Below are 13,028 nucleotides of genomic sequence, written 5' to 3'. Positions count from 1 at the left end.
GTAGCAAATTCGAACTCCACTTCGGCTTTTTTTCATGGCACCCATATCGACACCCCAAGACCCAGATGTCGGAATCTTTCATCCAAAGGTTATTGCCCTCTCATTAGGGATTACAGCAACTGCATACCTTTCATACAGATTTTACAGGCGATATCTAAAGCCTGTGCGTTCAATTTTAGACCTTACCCCAGAAAGACTTGAGTACAACCACAAATTATATGGCTATGTTACGCGAGTTGGTGATGGGGATAATTTTAGGTTTTTTCATACACCAGGTGGGGTCTTTGGTGGATGGGGGTGGCTCAAATCTGTACCAAAGAACAGTAAGATTCTAAAAAATGAGACATTGATGATTCGATTGTGTGGAGTTGATGCCCCAGAACGAGCGCATTTCGGAAAACCAGCACAGCCATATAGTGAAGATGCATTGCAATGGTTGAAATCTTATATATTAGGAAGATATGTGGTGGTCACGCCGTACCTGGTGGATCAATACAAGAGAATTGTTGGAAGATGTCAAGTATGGAAATGGACAGGTAAGAAAGACGTTTCGGCTGAGATGTTGAAACATGGCATGGCTATAGTTTACGAAGGGAAAGTTGGAGCAGAGTTTGGGGGTAATGAAGATTGGTATAAGCGACTAGAAAAAAGAGCCAAGCTTCTTAGACGTGGCGTGTGGGCTTTAGGATCCAAGATGTTGACTCCTGGGAACTATAAAAAAACCTACTACCGAGGAGATTAATTTGGGCAACATAAAATTTTGCATCTATTTTTTTAGAATACTCTAAAGTCTCTTGCCTATTTTAATAAATCAGCAACTGCTTTGGACAACGCCTCAACATCTTCTTTTGTTTCTGCTTCAGCATAAACACGCACAGCGTCTTCTGTTCCAGAAGCCCTGACAAATGATCTTCCCTGTGAGTATTTTGCAACAAGCTCATCAATTTTAGTTTGTAATCCTTTAGGCTCCACTAATGTTCTCTCAGCATTTGTGGTTTTGAAAATGGTTCTATCTGGTACAACCACTTTGATTAACTTGTTGGGTAAATCAGAATATGCTTCATTCCATTGTTCAGGAGTTAAATTGAGATAATGTAAGATGACCAAGACTACCAAAAGATCGGAAATTGCATCACCCACAGTTTGGTTGATCAATTGACTGAAATATTGAAGAATCTTGACTGCTGCTTCTTCTTTGGGTGAGTCTGATTTGTAATCAAAAATCTTTTGCTCAGCTTCCTTTTTAAAGACAACAGTACCGTGACCATTTGCTTCAAAGTAAACACCGATGTCAAATTTCTCTGCTTCGTGATGCAAATGTTTAACACCTGTTGGAGTACAACGAACGGGCAACTTTAATACATCCTCAACATATTTGGTTGAGGAGCCATTAGCGTAAGCAGTTTGAACGACACCAATATCGAGCTTCAATCTACTTGAATCGATATCTTTGAAGATTTGTTGCAAAAACAAAGCAATCAATGTCGAAATTTTGTCACCATCGAGAAGAACAAATATACCATTTGAGTCCTTGTAATAACAGATTAGTCTATCAGCATCACCATCAAATGATGCGTATAGTTTATTTGATACAGGTTGGACATTTTTGGGTAACTTTTGATTAGTTTTCACAAAATCAGCACCACAGTCGTAATTTAACAATTCAGGTTTCTCGTATTTACCATTAACAACGTTAAAACTGACTTCATCAGAAAGGTATTTTTTCAATAAATCGTCTATCTTGGGTGCTCCCACACCGTTTGCAGCGTCAATTGTGATATCAACCTTTGCATTGTCATTCGATAGCTCAAATATTTGTCTAAATGATTCTGCCAATTTTTTATAGTAACCTTCTTCATTCCTCTCTCCAAAACTTGGTTCATTGAATGTTCTTGTAATGTAATGCAACTCGGGGGTGGTCAACAATCCAAAATCTTCGTATTTGGTGTTGGGAACACTCTTGAATCCATCAATGGTGGCTTTATTTAATGCTGGGCTACTCTCTCTTGAATCTCTAGCAATAACGACACTGCTCTCACTGTTTAAATCGATGTTCAACTCCTTAGCCAAATCTTCAACTGCACTTGCCAAATTTTCCACTGATGAATTGGCCAATTGGCATGCATATGTTTCCCATTTGCTTTCCAACATACTACCCAACGGGTCCACCACTTTAACCCCATTGTCTTGAGGGGGATTGTGAGAAGCAGTAATCATAACACCAACAGTTTCGCCTCCAAGACTTTTCGATCTCAACGAAGCAAGTATGCCCACAGTGTAATTGACATAGTCCAAACACTCGGCATTCATACGGAATCCAGCGGTCCCATACGTAAATTCAATCCCGTCAGATTTAGGGTGTTTGGATACATATTCTTCAATTAACTTCTTGAGTGACATTGCAATAATGGTGTTGAAAATCTGATTTCAGTGAACAGATCTGAATCAAAACAAAAATTTGAAAAAATCAAGAATCTAAAACACTCAAATATTTGAGACTTCGAAGGACAGAAACCACACAACATGTTTAGAAGATCCAAATCTACAAAACCGCCCTCATTTCACAAACAAAGAGGATCAACAGTTAGGATTCAGTCTCCAGAGCCGAAGCTTAAGAACACGAAACCAAAAGAATCACCTTTTGTTCAGGAGCTCGTGCTCACGGGAAGACCTAACTGGGACAAAGCGCCTCCACAATTAAAACAAAGATACAAAGGTATATTTCTTGTTCTTTTATCAGTTCCGGTAATATTTATCACCAGCTTTGAAATGTACCAAAGACTTGAAGGACAATCAACAAAGAAGATACAACAGGGAGAAAAGTTGCCAAATGGTGGGAATAGAGATTTTGATGAGATCGAAAAATACAAGGTGGAGAAAGAATCTGTTATGTACAAATTATTTGGAAGAGATTTCTTTTTGGATGGATTTACAAGTAAGACAATGAAGGCTGATAACGATGACAAAAACAGGTAATTTGATTGGCGGTTCTATTTCCAAATTGGTCGATTTTCATGAAGCGACTTTAGCAAATTTTCGTCATCAAACCGTGAGCCCAATGACGATAATGGTCGCTCTGGCGACGTACAGTTATAGCTGAGTCTTCGAGAATAAGCTAGATTTGGAATCGTGGTTTCGTTAAGTAATGAATTTGGTCTGCCAATAACAGTAGCGTTTGAGCTAGCTCTTGATCGAGTTATATAAAAAGGATCAGTTGGGTCTTTACACGAAGGAGGTGAAATGTCAATGCTAATGGGTAGTGTACGGTTAGCGTGCTGAAAATTTCCTCTATAAGGAGACTGGAAAACAGGGTGGGTAACATCAATTTCCGGAATCCTTGTGAAACCTCCCTTTTTAGGAAATTTAGGATACCCCAATTCAATATAATTTGAAACAATGCGAGGCAATTTTGACGCAGGACGTGAGCTTGAATTTAGTATGTTGTTAGTATAACTATCAAAATCAAATGAAACGACCTTTTGTCTTTGTTGTTTCTGCAATTCGATTGGACCTTTAAGTAAGGGCGTTTTAACCAATGTCTCTTCTTCATCTTCTCGATCTTGAATATTCATCCCTTCAAACACTTGAATAAGAGTATTTTTCAAATCCTTTCCCTTGGGTTTCTCACCAGTGAGAAAGTCCTTTACTCGATCCTTCTTTGTGACACTCAATGGCATTGTAACAGACTCAACATCGACATTGAAATCGATTCCTATCCCATTACTCATTGGGCGATCAAATACATCATGATGTGAGTTTTTCGACATGGTACGAAATGAGCGTAATCCTTTACTTTTCGGTGCTAGTTTCTGCTTTTGTTGAAACTTTGTATCATGCATATCCAGATCAGCTTTAACTCGTAATATCAAATCATTAACTTCCATCCATTTTGGGTGCAATTTCTTATTATATGCTTGGGGAATTTCTTTATCAGTGGTTATACCTTCAATGATTGCACTCTCGATCAAATTGATCGAATTTGAACACACCTTATATCTTGAACCAATGTCTTCGCTAATCGTTGAATTTCCATCTGTACTAGTGGTGTCAGAAAATGCCAAAATATCAATCAATCCGTCACATTCCTGTTCAATTTGGTGAATCAAATACATGAAAATGACATTCCATTTGCTATCGATATTCTCCAGCTTGAAGAGTTTAAACTGCTTATCCAAAAACTTCCATTTATCCAACATTACCTCGTAGTTTGAGAGAACATGTTCTCTTGATACTTTAAACGAACTCAGCAGACAAAGGGTATTGAATTCCTCAATTTTTGCTGGAACAATATCAAGTGATATACGTAATGGAAGGATCTTATGCTCCACACACATAAACTCTTCATAAATCTCCTGATCCAAATCATTAAATGTTGGAAGTCTGATTGACTTTACTGAAACTGATGTGCTAATAAATTCATTAATCTTCATTTTAGAAACAATATCATTCAAGTTGAACTTTGGTAAAACTCGTTTCGGGCTTGACAACTTATAATCTTTCATCTTGATTACCAGTTTTGTACATTCTTCTATCTCGATGGTTAACGACTTGATAACTGACTCCATTAAATCGTGGTAATTAGTTGATACATCCAAATTTTTTTTTAAAATGATCAGGGACTTCTTAACATCCAACAAGACATCGCTAACTTCTTCAAACTTTCTGATCATTCCTTGACTAATGTGGACAGATGAATCAGTGGACTCAATCACCAACAAAAGTCGCGAAATTATCGAATCAATGCTATCCATATCTCGAAGTAAATTCTGTAATGCCGTCTTACCTTCATAGAACCAATCTAGTACATTAATAGTATGCCTTGAAACTTCTTTGATGTTGTTGAAAACAACAATTAAGTCGTTGAGATATAGATCAATGTCATCCAATGCTTTGTTAATCTTGAATAAATCGTGTTGCAGAAGTGACACGAAGTTGGACTCATTTGGCTGTGGGATATTAACAAGTTCTTCAATAAATGAAAAGGCTGGCATTGACGACATTAAGTGAGACAATTTGAGTTGAGGACTCCTAGCTACGTTGGAAACCATATTAGCATTGTTATACTGATAGGAAGTATGGTTAGTTGAGGGAATATGAAATGTGATTTGTGTAATGAATGTATCTGATGAAATGTGAAGTGGCAACCTATTTGCCCTTTCTAACGCTTCTGTTTTATCCTAAAAATGGTGTCTTTTTTACACAATTGTACTGAGTTTGTAATGATGACAAAGTAAATAGCCTTTAAAAGTTGTTACCGGAATATCAAAATAATTCCGAAACGTAAAACAAAAACAAAACAGGAGGTGTCTTAAAATACAACTTTGAGACTTCTGAAATATGACACTACACAAAAACTAATCTCTTCTCAAAAATTTATCAGAGATGAGATCAAACTACTCCAAGCAATTGGATTCCTTAATCAACTGATAGTTACACTATAACCATGGGCAAGGCACCAAATAAGAAATTCACGACAAAACATAACCCAGCTGGAAACACTGTTGCTGCTGACAAGCACCTCAATAGTGTTTTCAAATTCAATACCAATTTAGGTCAACATATTCTTAAAAATCCACTTGTAGCTCAAGGGATTGTCGATAAAGCACAAATCAAGCCAAGTGACATTGTATTGGAAGTTGGTCCTGGTACTGGTAACTTGACAGTACGGATATTGGAACAAGCACGTAAAGTGATTGCAGTGGAAATGGATCCAAGAATGGGTGCAGAATTAACTAAGAGAGTTCATGGTACACCACAAGAAAAGAAATTGGAGATCTTATTAGGTGACTTCATCAAGACCGATTTACCATATTTTGATATCTGTATATCAAACACACCATATCAGATATCATCACCGTTGGTGTTCAAATTACTTAATCAACCTCGTCCACCACGTGTTTCAATCCTTATGTTTCAACGAGAATTTGCCATGAGATTAGTTGCCAGACCAGGTGATGAACTATATTGCCGATTATCAGCCAATGTTCAAATGTGGGCAAATGTAACCCATATTATGAAAGTAGGCAAGAATAATTTCCGACCACCTCCGCAAGTTGAATCGAGTGTTGTGAGGATAGAGGTGAAAACCCCAAGACCAAATATAGATTTCAATGAATGGGATGGGTTATTGAGAATTGTATTTGTGAGGAAAAATAAGACTATTGCTGCAGGGTTCAAGTCCCTGAATGTGATTGAAATTTTGGAAAAGAATTACAAAACTTGGCTAGCTACGCAAGAAAATGGGGACTCAATGGTTGTTGACAATAAAGCTGATTTGAAAGGGTTAATAAAGGAGAAAATCACCAAAGTGTTGACGGAGACTGGATTCTCAGATCAAAGAGCGGGTAAATTGGATCAAACGGATTTCTTGAAACTATTATATGCTTTCCATCAAGTTGGAATACATTTTGCATAAAACAAATTAAGTCTATTAATATATACAAAAGTTTTACAAATCACCTTCTCTTTGTGGTTTTTGTAGTATCCTTTTCAATGACTTCACCAACACCACCCATTTCCTCCAAATTGTCTTCGGCAACAGAAACAGCTTGTCTCCTCTCCCAATACCTATCTTCACATAGCTCAAATGCAATCTTTTTCAAATACTTACCACGAGCTTCTCGATGACTTGATATAGACCATTCTAAAAATGCAGCCCCTGATCTAACATAAAACGCACGTAAGGATTCAAATGGTTTGGGGTGAGGTAACCATGGTCTTGGATCGGGGAATTCCTCTTCTTCTTCTGAAGATGATTCCTCTTCCTCCTCTACTTCCTCAACTTGGTCATCATCTTCTTCATCAGCACCCTTGGCTTCATCAATTTCGTCATCTTCATATTCAAAGTCATCGTCTTCATCCTCATCTTCTGATTCCTCAACTGCTTTTTCTAATTCGGATAAATCTTCCCAGAACACTTTAACTCCATCCAATTTTCCCAAGTCAATGGCATAAAATGAATCGAGACTAAATTCTTGTTCACCACGCTCATAAATACCACCAAAGATGTAAAACACATCATCAACAACACAAGTCGTCGCATTGAAACGTGGATGCGGTAATTGGTTCATTACTGGGTAATCAACAACATCCTTCTTTTCTTCTTCTTCCTCTTTCTCCTCGGCATCTTTCATTTTATCCAACTGTGCAACATCTCCATCTTCATCATCATCATCATTCAAGTTCGATTTAGCCAAGATGGAATTCAAAATATCCTCCAAATCCTCGTCTCTTGATTTCTCCTTTATAGCCTCCTTCTTTTTCCTCTGTGGTCTTAAACTCAAATTATACCATCTATTACTGTCAATTTGATAACTGTACAATTGATTGAAAAACTCAGAATCCAATTGTTCTTCACTTTCGTCGTAATCGTAAACTCCGCCAAATAAAATACCTCTATTCTTATGATAGACTAATGAACATCCAACTCGAGACAGTGGTAATACACCCTGTTTCTTTCTTCGTTCAAATCTAATTCCCTTTGGATCACTCTTCATTTTCAAAACCCAACAATCACTCAACACTTTACCCTTTTGCAAGCCTTTGCCAGCTTTGACTTTAGTGTATCCTCCGTATAATACAGCACCATCAGCACAGGGTATGAATGAATGACCTGATCTAGAATCAGGGATTGGATGATTTGGTGGAAACTCCACCTGCTGCCACTTGAATTCAGTCACATCAAATACCCAAACATCATTGAGATATGTTGTCATTGTACCCAAATCACGGAATCCACCATGAAGAATAATGAAATTTTTCCATACAGCCAATCGATGACCAGATCTAGCAGATGGCCCCTTTTTGGTATCAATCTTTTGCCATTCCTTATTGTCTGCATCCAAAATCCATGTATCTCCATAATGATAAAAAGTTGATTGCTTTGGGGAAGAGAACTCACCACCAAACATTAAAATAATGCCTGATGGATGAGCACACATAGCATGTGAAGATCGAGGTAATGGTGTATTTTTAGAAATGAATTTCCTCCAAGTATCATTATCAATTGAATAAGTAAACAAGTCATTGTGAAAATGGGATGTTTTCCCATCGCTTGACTCACCACCAAATAAAATAATTTCTCGTTTATTGTGTAAAGGAGAAGCAACCATAGTTGGATTCAATCTCTTATGTGGATGGTGTTTGCATACTTCTACTTTAACATCAGTAAATTCCTCTTGTTCTTTGGCATAGTTGGCTAATATAGTATCAATGTCCTCATCTTCCTCTTCTTCATCGCCTTGCTTCTTGGTCAATTTCTTGTTTTTGATTTCAGCTTTGGACAAATTTTTCTTTTGCTTTTCTGCAGCACGAGCCTTTTTGGCTTCTTTGGACTTTTTATCCTTTTTAGCCATAGATACTGAGTAGTTTCAGATTGCTTGCGTCTAGTATGGTTGCAAAGATAATGGAAGCAAAAAAAAATGAGGTGAAAATTGTCAAAGGTATTTGCAAAACGCGACCCAAGATCAAAACCACACAAACCATCAACAAAGGAAGATCTGCTATACCAATTATCAGCGCCTTCCACCAATGTCTAACACAAACAACGATTATTTCAACAAACAAAGAGATATACTAATTCAAGAAATATCAAACAACTTATCTGAAGTCTTCACCAACTTGGAAACACTAAATCGATCATTAAGCGAAAGTATACAAATTGGTAAAGAATTTGATGATGTGGGAAGGTTATGGCGCACCTTTTATGATGGGATGAATAAATTGAAAAATGAAACAAAAGCAGCGGATAATACGAATCGAGAAGATGGAGTAGAGGAGGAAGTTGAAAGGCGAGCCGGAGCTGAGTCCGATTAAAGGATATGCTATTCGTAATGTACTACGTATTTTAATGTAACTGATTGATGAATGTTGTGATTATGTAGATTCGCACCGGTACCAATTTGGGCAAAAAGTGCCCTATCTTTCTCCCAAAAAGTTTTCCAAGAGTGTAGTGATTCTCCAGAGAAACCACCGTCTACAAACGAACTCAGAGCATAGCTTCACAACAAGTTTATTACAAAAACAATACTACTTTTTAAGCGGCTATAAAGTTTATTTTGCGATGGAAAAATAAAACAATTTATACGATAGAATACTGAAGATACTGAAGCACAGCCAATTTTCAACCTGCTTAGAAACATTTGTGGTGAACAATTGATGGTCCAGATTCGTCGTATTCTTGTTTTGAGATCCACATTTGTTGGAAAGTGGACAATGAAGCCAAGATGGAACCACCAATCCAGACAGAGTATTTTCTTTCTGGTGGAGCAATGATCTTGACCTTCATTGAAGATGGAGCCAAAGCAGTGATTTCCTTTTGCATACGTTCAGCAATACCTGGGAACATAGTAGTACCACCAGACATAACAATGTTACCGTACAATTCTTTTCTGACATCCAAGTCACACTTCATGATGGAGTTGAAAGTAGTTTGGTCAATACCAGCAGCTTCCAAACCTAAATCAGCTGGACGGAACAAAGCTTCTGGAGCTCTGAATCTTTCGTTACCAATAGTGATAACTTGACCATCTGGCAATTCGTATGACTTTTCAATAGCAGATGATTGTGATGAGGTTTGCATTTCTTGTTCAAAGTCCAAGGCAACATAACATAATTTCTCCTTGATGTCTCTGACAATTTCTCTTTCGGCGGTAGTGGAGAAACCGTAACCACGTTCGGACAAAATCTTCATCAAGTAGTCAGTCAAATCTCTACCAGCTAAATCAATTCTCAAAATACCGTGTGGTAATGAGAAACCAGCGTAAATTGGAACAACGTGGGTAACACCATCACCAGAATCCAAAACAATACCAGTAGTTCTACCTGATGAGTACAATGACAAAACAGCTTGGATAGAAACGTAGAAGGCTGGAACATTGAAAGTTTCAAACATAATTTGAGTCATTTTTTCTCTGTTTGACTTTGGGTTCATTGGAGCTTCAGTCAACAAGACTGGGTGTTCTTCTGGAGCAACTCTTAATTCATTGTAAAAAGTGTGGTGCCAGATTTTTTCCATATCATCCCAGTTGGAAACGATACCGTGTTCAATTGGGTATCTCAAGGTCAAGATACCTCTCTTTGATTGGGCTTCATCACCAACATATGAATCTTTTTGACCCATACCAACCATAATACCTTGATGTCTTGGTCTACCAACAATTGATGGGAAGACAGCTCTTGGTGCGTCATCACCAGCAAAACCGGCTTTACACATACCAGAACCGTTATCAATAACTAAAGCAGCAACTTCTTCTATAAAAGGGTGTTAGTATAAAGCTTCCATGTTGAATTAAATTGATTGATTGTTGGTGGAATAGATAGTCTGTTGTATGAGTTTAGCAACTTTTCATTGCTTATATTTCTTCGTCGACGTCGAACAAAAGAAAAAACAAAAATGCGTCCAAATCAGAAAAACTGAGATCCAGATAACAAATCTAGAAATGGGCCAGATCGGTGAGCAACCACAACTTGGTGGTAAACTGTAATTGTGTGTAGTTGAATTAGTTGTTTCACAATTGATCTCCTGATGCAGTTTTGTTGATTGATTGCCACAAGATGAATTTTGTTGCTTCATTGAAAATCAACAATTATTCACCGTTGATTGCTAGGGCTTTCTCAGATGAATCAATCGTCATCATTCTCTCTCGACATCAATATAATCAAGTCAAAATGTACTTCCCTGATATGATTGTTCGCCTGAAGCTGGCCAGAAACGCAATAAATTTTTGTAGGTTATCTGATCCGACAAAAAGGCACAACAAAAAAAATCGAATTCAATCCAGTCCAATCAATCAATCGATAATTGATTGAAAGTTTTTGTGTGTGTGTGTTAGTACGTACCACCGTCCATTTTGTATATATGATTGATCTATTAAAACTGTAGAAAATGCTTGATTATAATACAAGTTGTGACTTTCTAAAAGAGTAAGAAAGAAATCGAAAGAGTTTTCTCAATTTTCAATTGAAAAAAAATTGGTTCGTTGGCAAAGAGAAAGAGAGAGTGAGAGAGAGACGACGACAGGAGTTTTGTTTATTTTGGAGTTACAAAAACAAAATATTATATTTTCATTGTCACAAGTACACGAACAATAACAATAGGAGCAAGAATCTAGTTATCATTTTCGCAACCAGTACAGACAACTCGTGTAATTGGTGAATAGTAGGATTCTGATAAACTCGAGAAAGTAACAAGAAGATGGACTTGTATATTAATATGAAAATCAGCATCTGGAAGTTTGACAATAAGGTCAATACACGTTATCAAAATTTTGCTACTGTCAAGTGGAGTCTAAATTCGTGTTTTGGCTGGCAGTGCACAGTAAAACCCCAAACTATTGACCTTGATGAAGTGAAGCCCTCTCTAATAATGCAAAATCTTTCTCTACTTTCCCTGCAACTCAATATACCGTAAGTTATTTCGATGATGCAGCCATCTATGTTCATTTTTGTGCCAAGTACACTACTTAAAGATCTGGAATCGGCTTTACAAAAAGTCATGAAATATTTCTCACAGGCTATGCTACTATCAACCAAAATTATTAATGACTGAACCTCACAAATCACTGCAGGTGTAAGGTATCACAATACTAAGCTAGGCGAAGTACAGTAAGAGCTTACCAGGCCAGACCTAGACAGTACCCACCGCTAATTCAATTTGGAAGTCTTCTTCTATGACGACTAAAGCATAGTAGAGGTGAATACCGATATGTGATGCGTCAATAGAGGCTGCCAGGTACAGGGTATGAGTCTCATTCTGTAGTGTTATATGCTCTAAATACAGTTTGTTTCGGTTTATTTTGTCACTATAAGTAAATAGAGTGAACGGCCGGTTTCGATTTGTTCAAAGAATGCTGCAAAATCGGCAATTGCAACGGAGATTATGGAAAAATTTGATGACGAAAACAATTTTGTAACTTAAACACAAAATACCGGACATATAGAGTGCTGACGAAAGCAAAATCAAATGTCTGCGTCTTTCTTACAAAAACGGTATAGTTAAAGACTATAGTTAAAGACGTTCGTGATGGCTGAAACCAAATGCTAGACAAGAAAGCTGCTCATCTTGATTCTCAAAGCATTCATACAAACGTTTTACTATTTTTAGAATAAAACAACGCAAACAGCTAAAACTGTTTGAACGGAAACACTATGATACATTAACCAGTTGCTGGTATATTACCCTTCATTCTCACTCTCAGTATCCAAGTTCTGTTACATCGTAGTTTACTTTCACCCCTATACAATTGTATTGAAAAATAGAGTCTATTAATGACGCAGTGTCGTAAACAAATTCTTGGTCTACCAAAAAAGGCAAAATAAATAAAAATGTGACACAACCAAAAGACAGAGAGAAAATCTCTTTCGAAAAATTAAAACTGGTGAGATCACCACATTCTCTCTCTCACCCCTCTCTGTCGGTTGTTATACGTACATCACCAAAATTTCAATCCATCTCATCGGTTGATAGATTAACCATAAAGCTCACATTACACCCTGAAGTACAACTAGTGACACTACATTAGTACCAAATATCAATCAATTTTTCACTTGCATAACGTAAAAACTACAACATAGAATCTTAATCATGTCCTCATCAGTTCCATATGACCCATACATCCCAAATCAACAAACTGGAGACCAATCCAGGACTGCCGCCATACAAGCTGTATGTATTCACTTAGATCCAACTGATCCGCTCTGAATGTTCCCATACTAACTCCCCACTTTTTTTAGCAAATAGATGACACGGTTGGTATTATGAGAGACAACATCAACAAAGTAGCAGAAAGAGGAGAAAGATTAGATTCAATAGAAAACAAGACTGATAACTTGGCCATTAGTGCTCAAGGTTTCAGAAGAGGTGCTAATCGGGTAAGAAAAGATATGTGGTGGAAAGATTTCAAAATGAGAATGTGTCTTATTTTTGCCGTCATCATTGTTATCATTGTTATTGTTGTTCCTATTGCTGTTCATTTTAGTTAGATCTTTCTTATTCTCCCCTTTTTAGTTTATTATATGGCTTTTTTAGC

General features: G+C 37.2%; 9 protein-coding genes across 9 annotated transcripts; 5 read left to right on the top strand and 4 right to left on the bottom strand. All coding sequences in view use genetic code 12, as the record gives it.

Moving 5' to 3' along the window:
• Positions 1-34: 34 nt before the first annotated feature.
• Positions 35-742, top strand: CORT_0D01690 (hypothetical protein; the record flags this gene model as incomplete). The annotated part of the gene is made up of 1 exon (XM_003869105.1): positions 35-742. The coding sequence occupies one exon, from the start codon at positions 35-37 to the stop codon at positions 740-742; it is 708 nt and encodes a 235-aa protein (XP_003869154.1).
• Positions 743-798: 56 nt separating this feature from the next.
• On the bottom strand, positions 799-2,400 carry CORT_0D01680 (Agm1 phosphoacetylglucosamine mutase (N-acetylglucosamine-phosphate mutase); the record flags this gene model as incomplete). Its single annotated transcript, XM_003869104.1, has 1 exon — positions 799-2,400. The coding sequence occupies one exon, from the start codon at positions 2,398-2,400 to the stop codon at positions 799-801; it is 1,602 nt and encodes a 533-aa protein (XP_003869153.1).
• A 123-nt stretch (positions 2,401-2,523) lies between these two features.
• CORT_0D01670 (hypothetical protein) lies at positions 2,524-2,976 on the top strand (the record flags this gene model as incomplete). The annotated part of the gene is made up of 1 exon (XM_003869103.1): positions 2,524-2,976. One exon carries the CDS (start codon positions 2,524-2,526, stop codon positions 2,974-2,976), a length of 453 nt encoding a protein of 150 aa, XP_003869152.1.
• A 14-nt stretch (positions 2,977-2,990) lies between these two features.
• CORT_0D01660 (Kar9 protein) lies at positions 2,991-5,048 on the bottom strand (the record flags this gene model as incomplete). The annotated part of the gene is made up of 1 exon (XM_003869102.1): positions 2,991-5,048. The coding sequence occupies one exon, from the start codon at positions 5,046-5,048 to the stop codon at positions 2,991-2,993; it is 2,058 nt and encodes a 685-aa protein (XP_003869151.1).
• A 395-nt stretch (positions 5,049-5,443) lies between these two features.
• On the top strand, positions 5,444-6,415 carry CORT_0D01650 (Dim1 18S rRNA dimethylase; the record flags this gene model as incomplete). The annotated part of the gene is made up of 1 exon (XM_003869101.1): positions 5,444-6,415. The coding sequence occupies one exon, from the start codon at positions 5,444-5,446 to the stop codon at positions 6,413-6,415; it is 972 nt and encodes a 323-aa protein (XP_003869150.1).
• A 40-nt stretch (positions 6,416-6,455) lies between these two features.
• Positions 6,456-8,354, bottom strand: CORT_0D01640 (Kel3 protein; the record flags this gene model as incomplete). Its single annotated transcript, XM_003869100.1, has 1 exon — positions 6,456-8,354. One exon carries the CDS (start codon positions 8,352-8,354, stop codon positions 6,456-6,458), a length of 1,899 nt encoding a protein of 632 aa, XP_003869149.1.
• A 175-nt stretch (positions 8,355-8,529) lies between these two features.
• CORT_0D01630 (Dad1 subunit of the Dam1 (DASH) complex) lies at positions 8,530-8,814 on the top strand (the record flags this gene model as incomplete). The annotated part of the gene is made up of 1 exon (XM_003869099.1): positions 8,530-8,814. The coding sequence occupies one exon, from the start codon at positions 8,530-8,532 to the stop codon at positions 8,812-8,814; it is 285 nt and encodes a 94-aa protein (XP_003869148.1).
• A 316-nt stretch (positions 8,815-9,130) lies between these two features.
• CORT_0D01620 (Act1 actin) lies at positions 9,131-10,849 on the bottom strand (the record flags this gene model as incomplete). The annotated part of the gene is made up of 2 exons (XM_003869098.1): positions 9,131-10,251; positions 10,840-10,849. 2 exons carry the CDS (start codon positions 10,847-10,849, stop codon positions 9,131-9,133), a joined length of 1,131 nt encoding a protein of 376 aa, XP_003869147.1.
• A 1,734-nt stretch (positions 10,850-12,583) lies between these two features.
• CORT_0D01610 (Snc2 protein) lies at positions 12,584-12,981 on the top strand (the record flags this gene model as incomplete). Its single annotated transcript, XM_003869097.1, has 2 exons — positions 12,584-12,664; positions 12,733-12,981. The coding sequence occupies 2 exons, from the start codon at positions 12,584-12,586 to the stop codon at positions 12,979-12,981; spliced, it is 330 nt and encodes a 109-aa protein (XP_003869146.1).
• Between the last annotated feature and the right edge of the window lie 47 nt (positions 12,982-13,028).

This window comes from Candida orthopsilosis (genome assembly GCF_000315875.1).
Source record: "Candida orthopsilosis Co 90-125, chromosome 4 draft sequence".
Lineage (NCBI taxonomy): Eukaryota > Fungi > Ascomycota > Pichiomycetes > Serinales > Debaryomycetaceae > Lodderomyces > Lodderomyces orthopsilosis.
The sequence above is the reverse complement of the archived record's forward strand: the minus strand, read 5'-3'. Positions and strand labels throughout refer to the sequence as shown.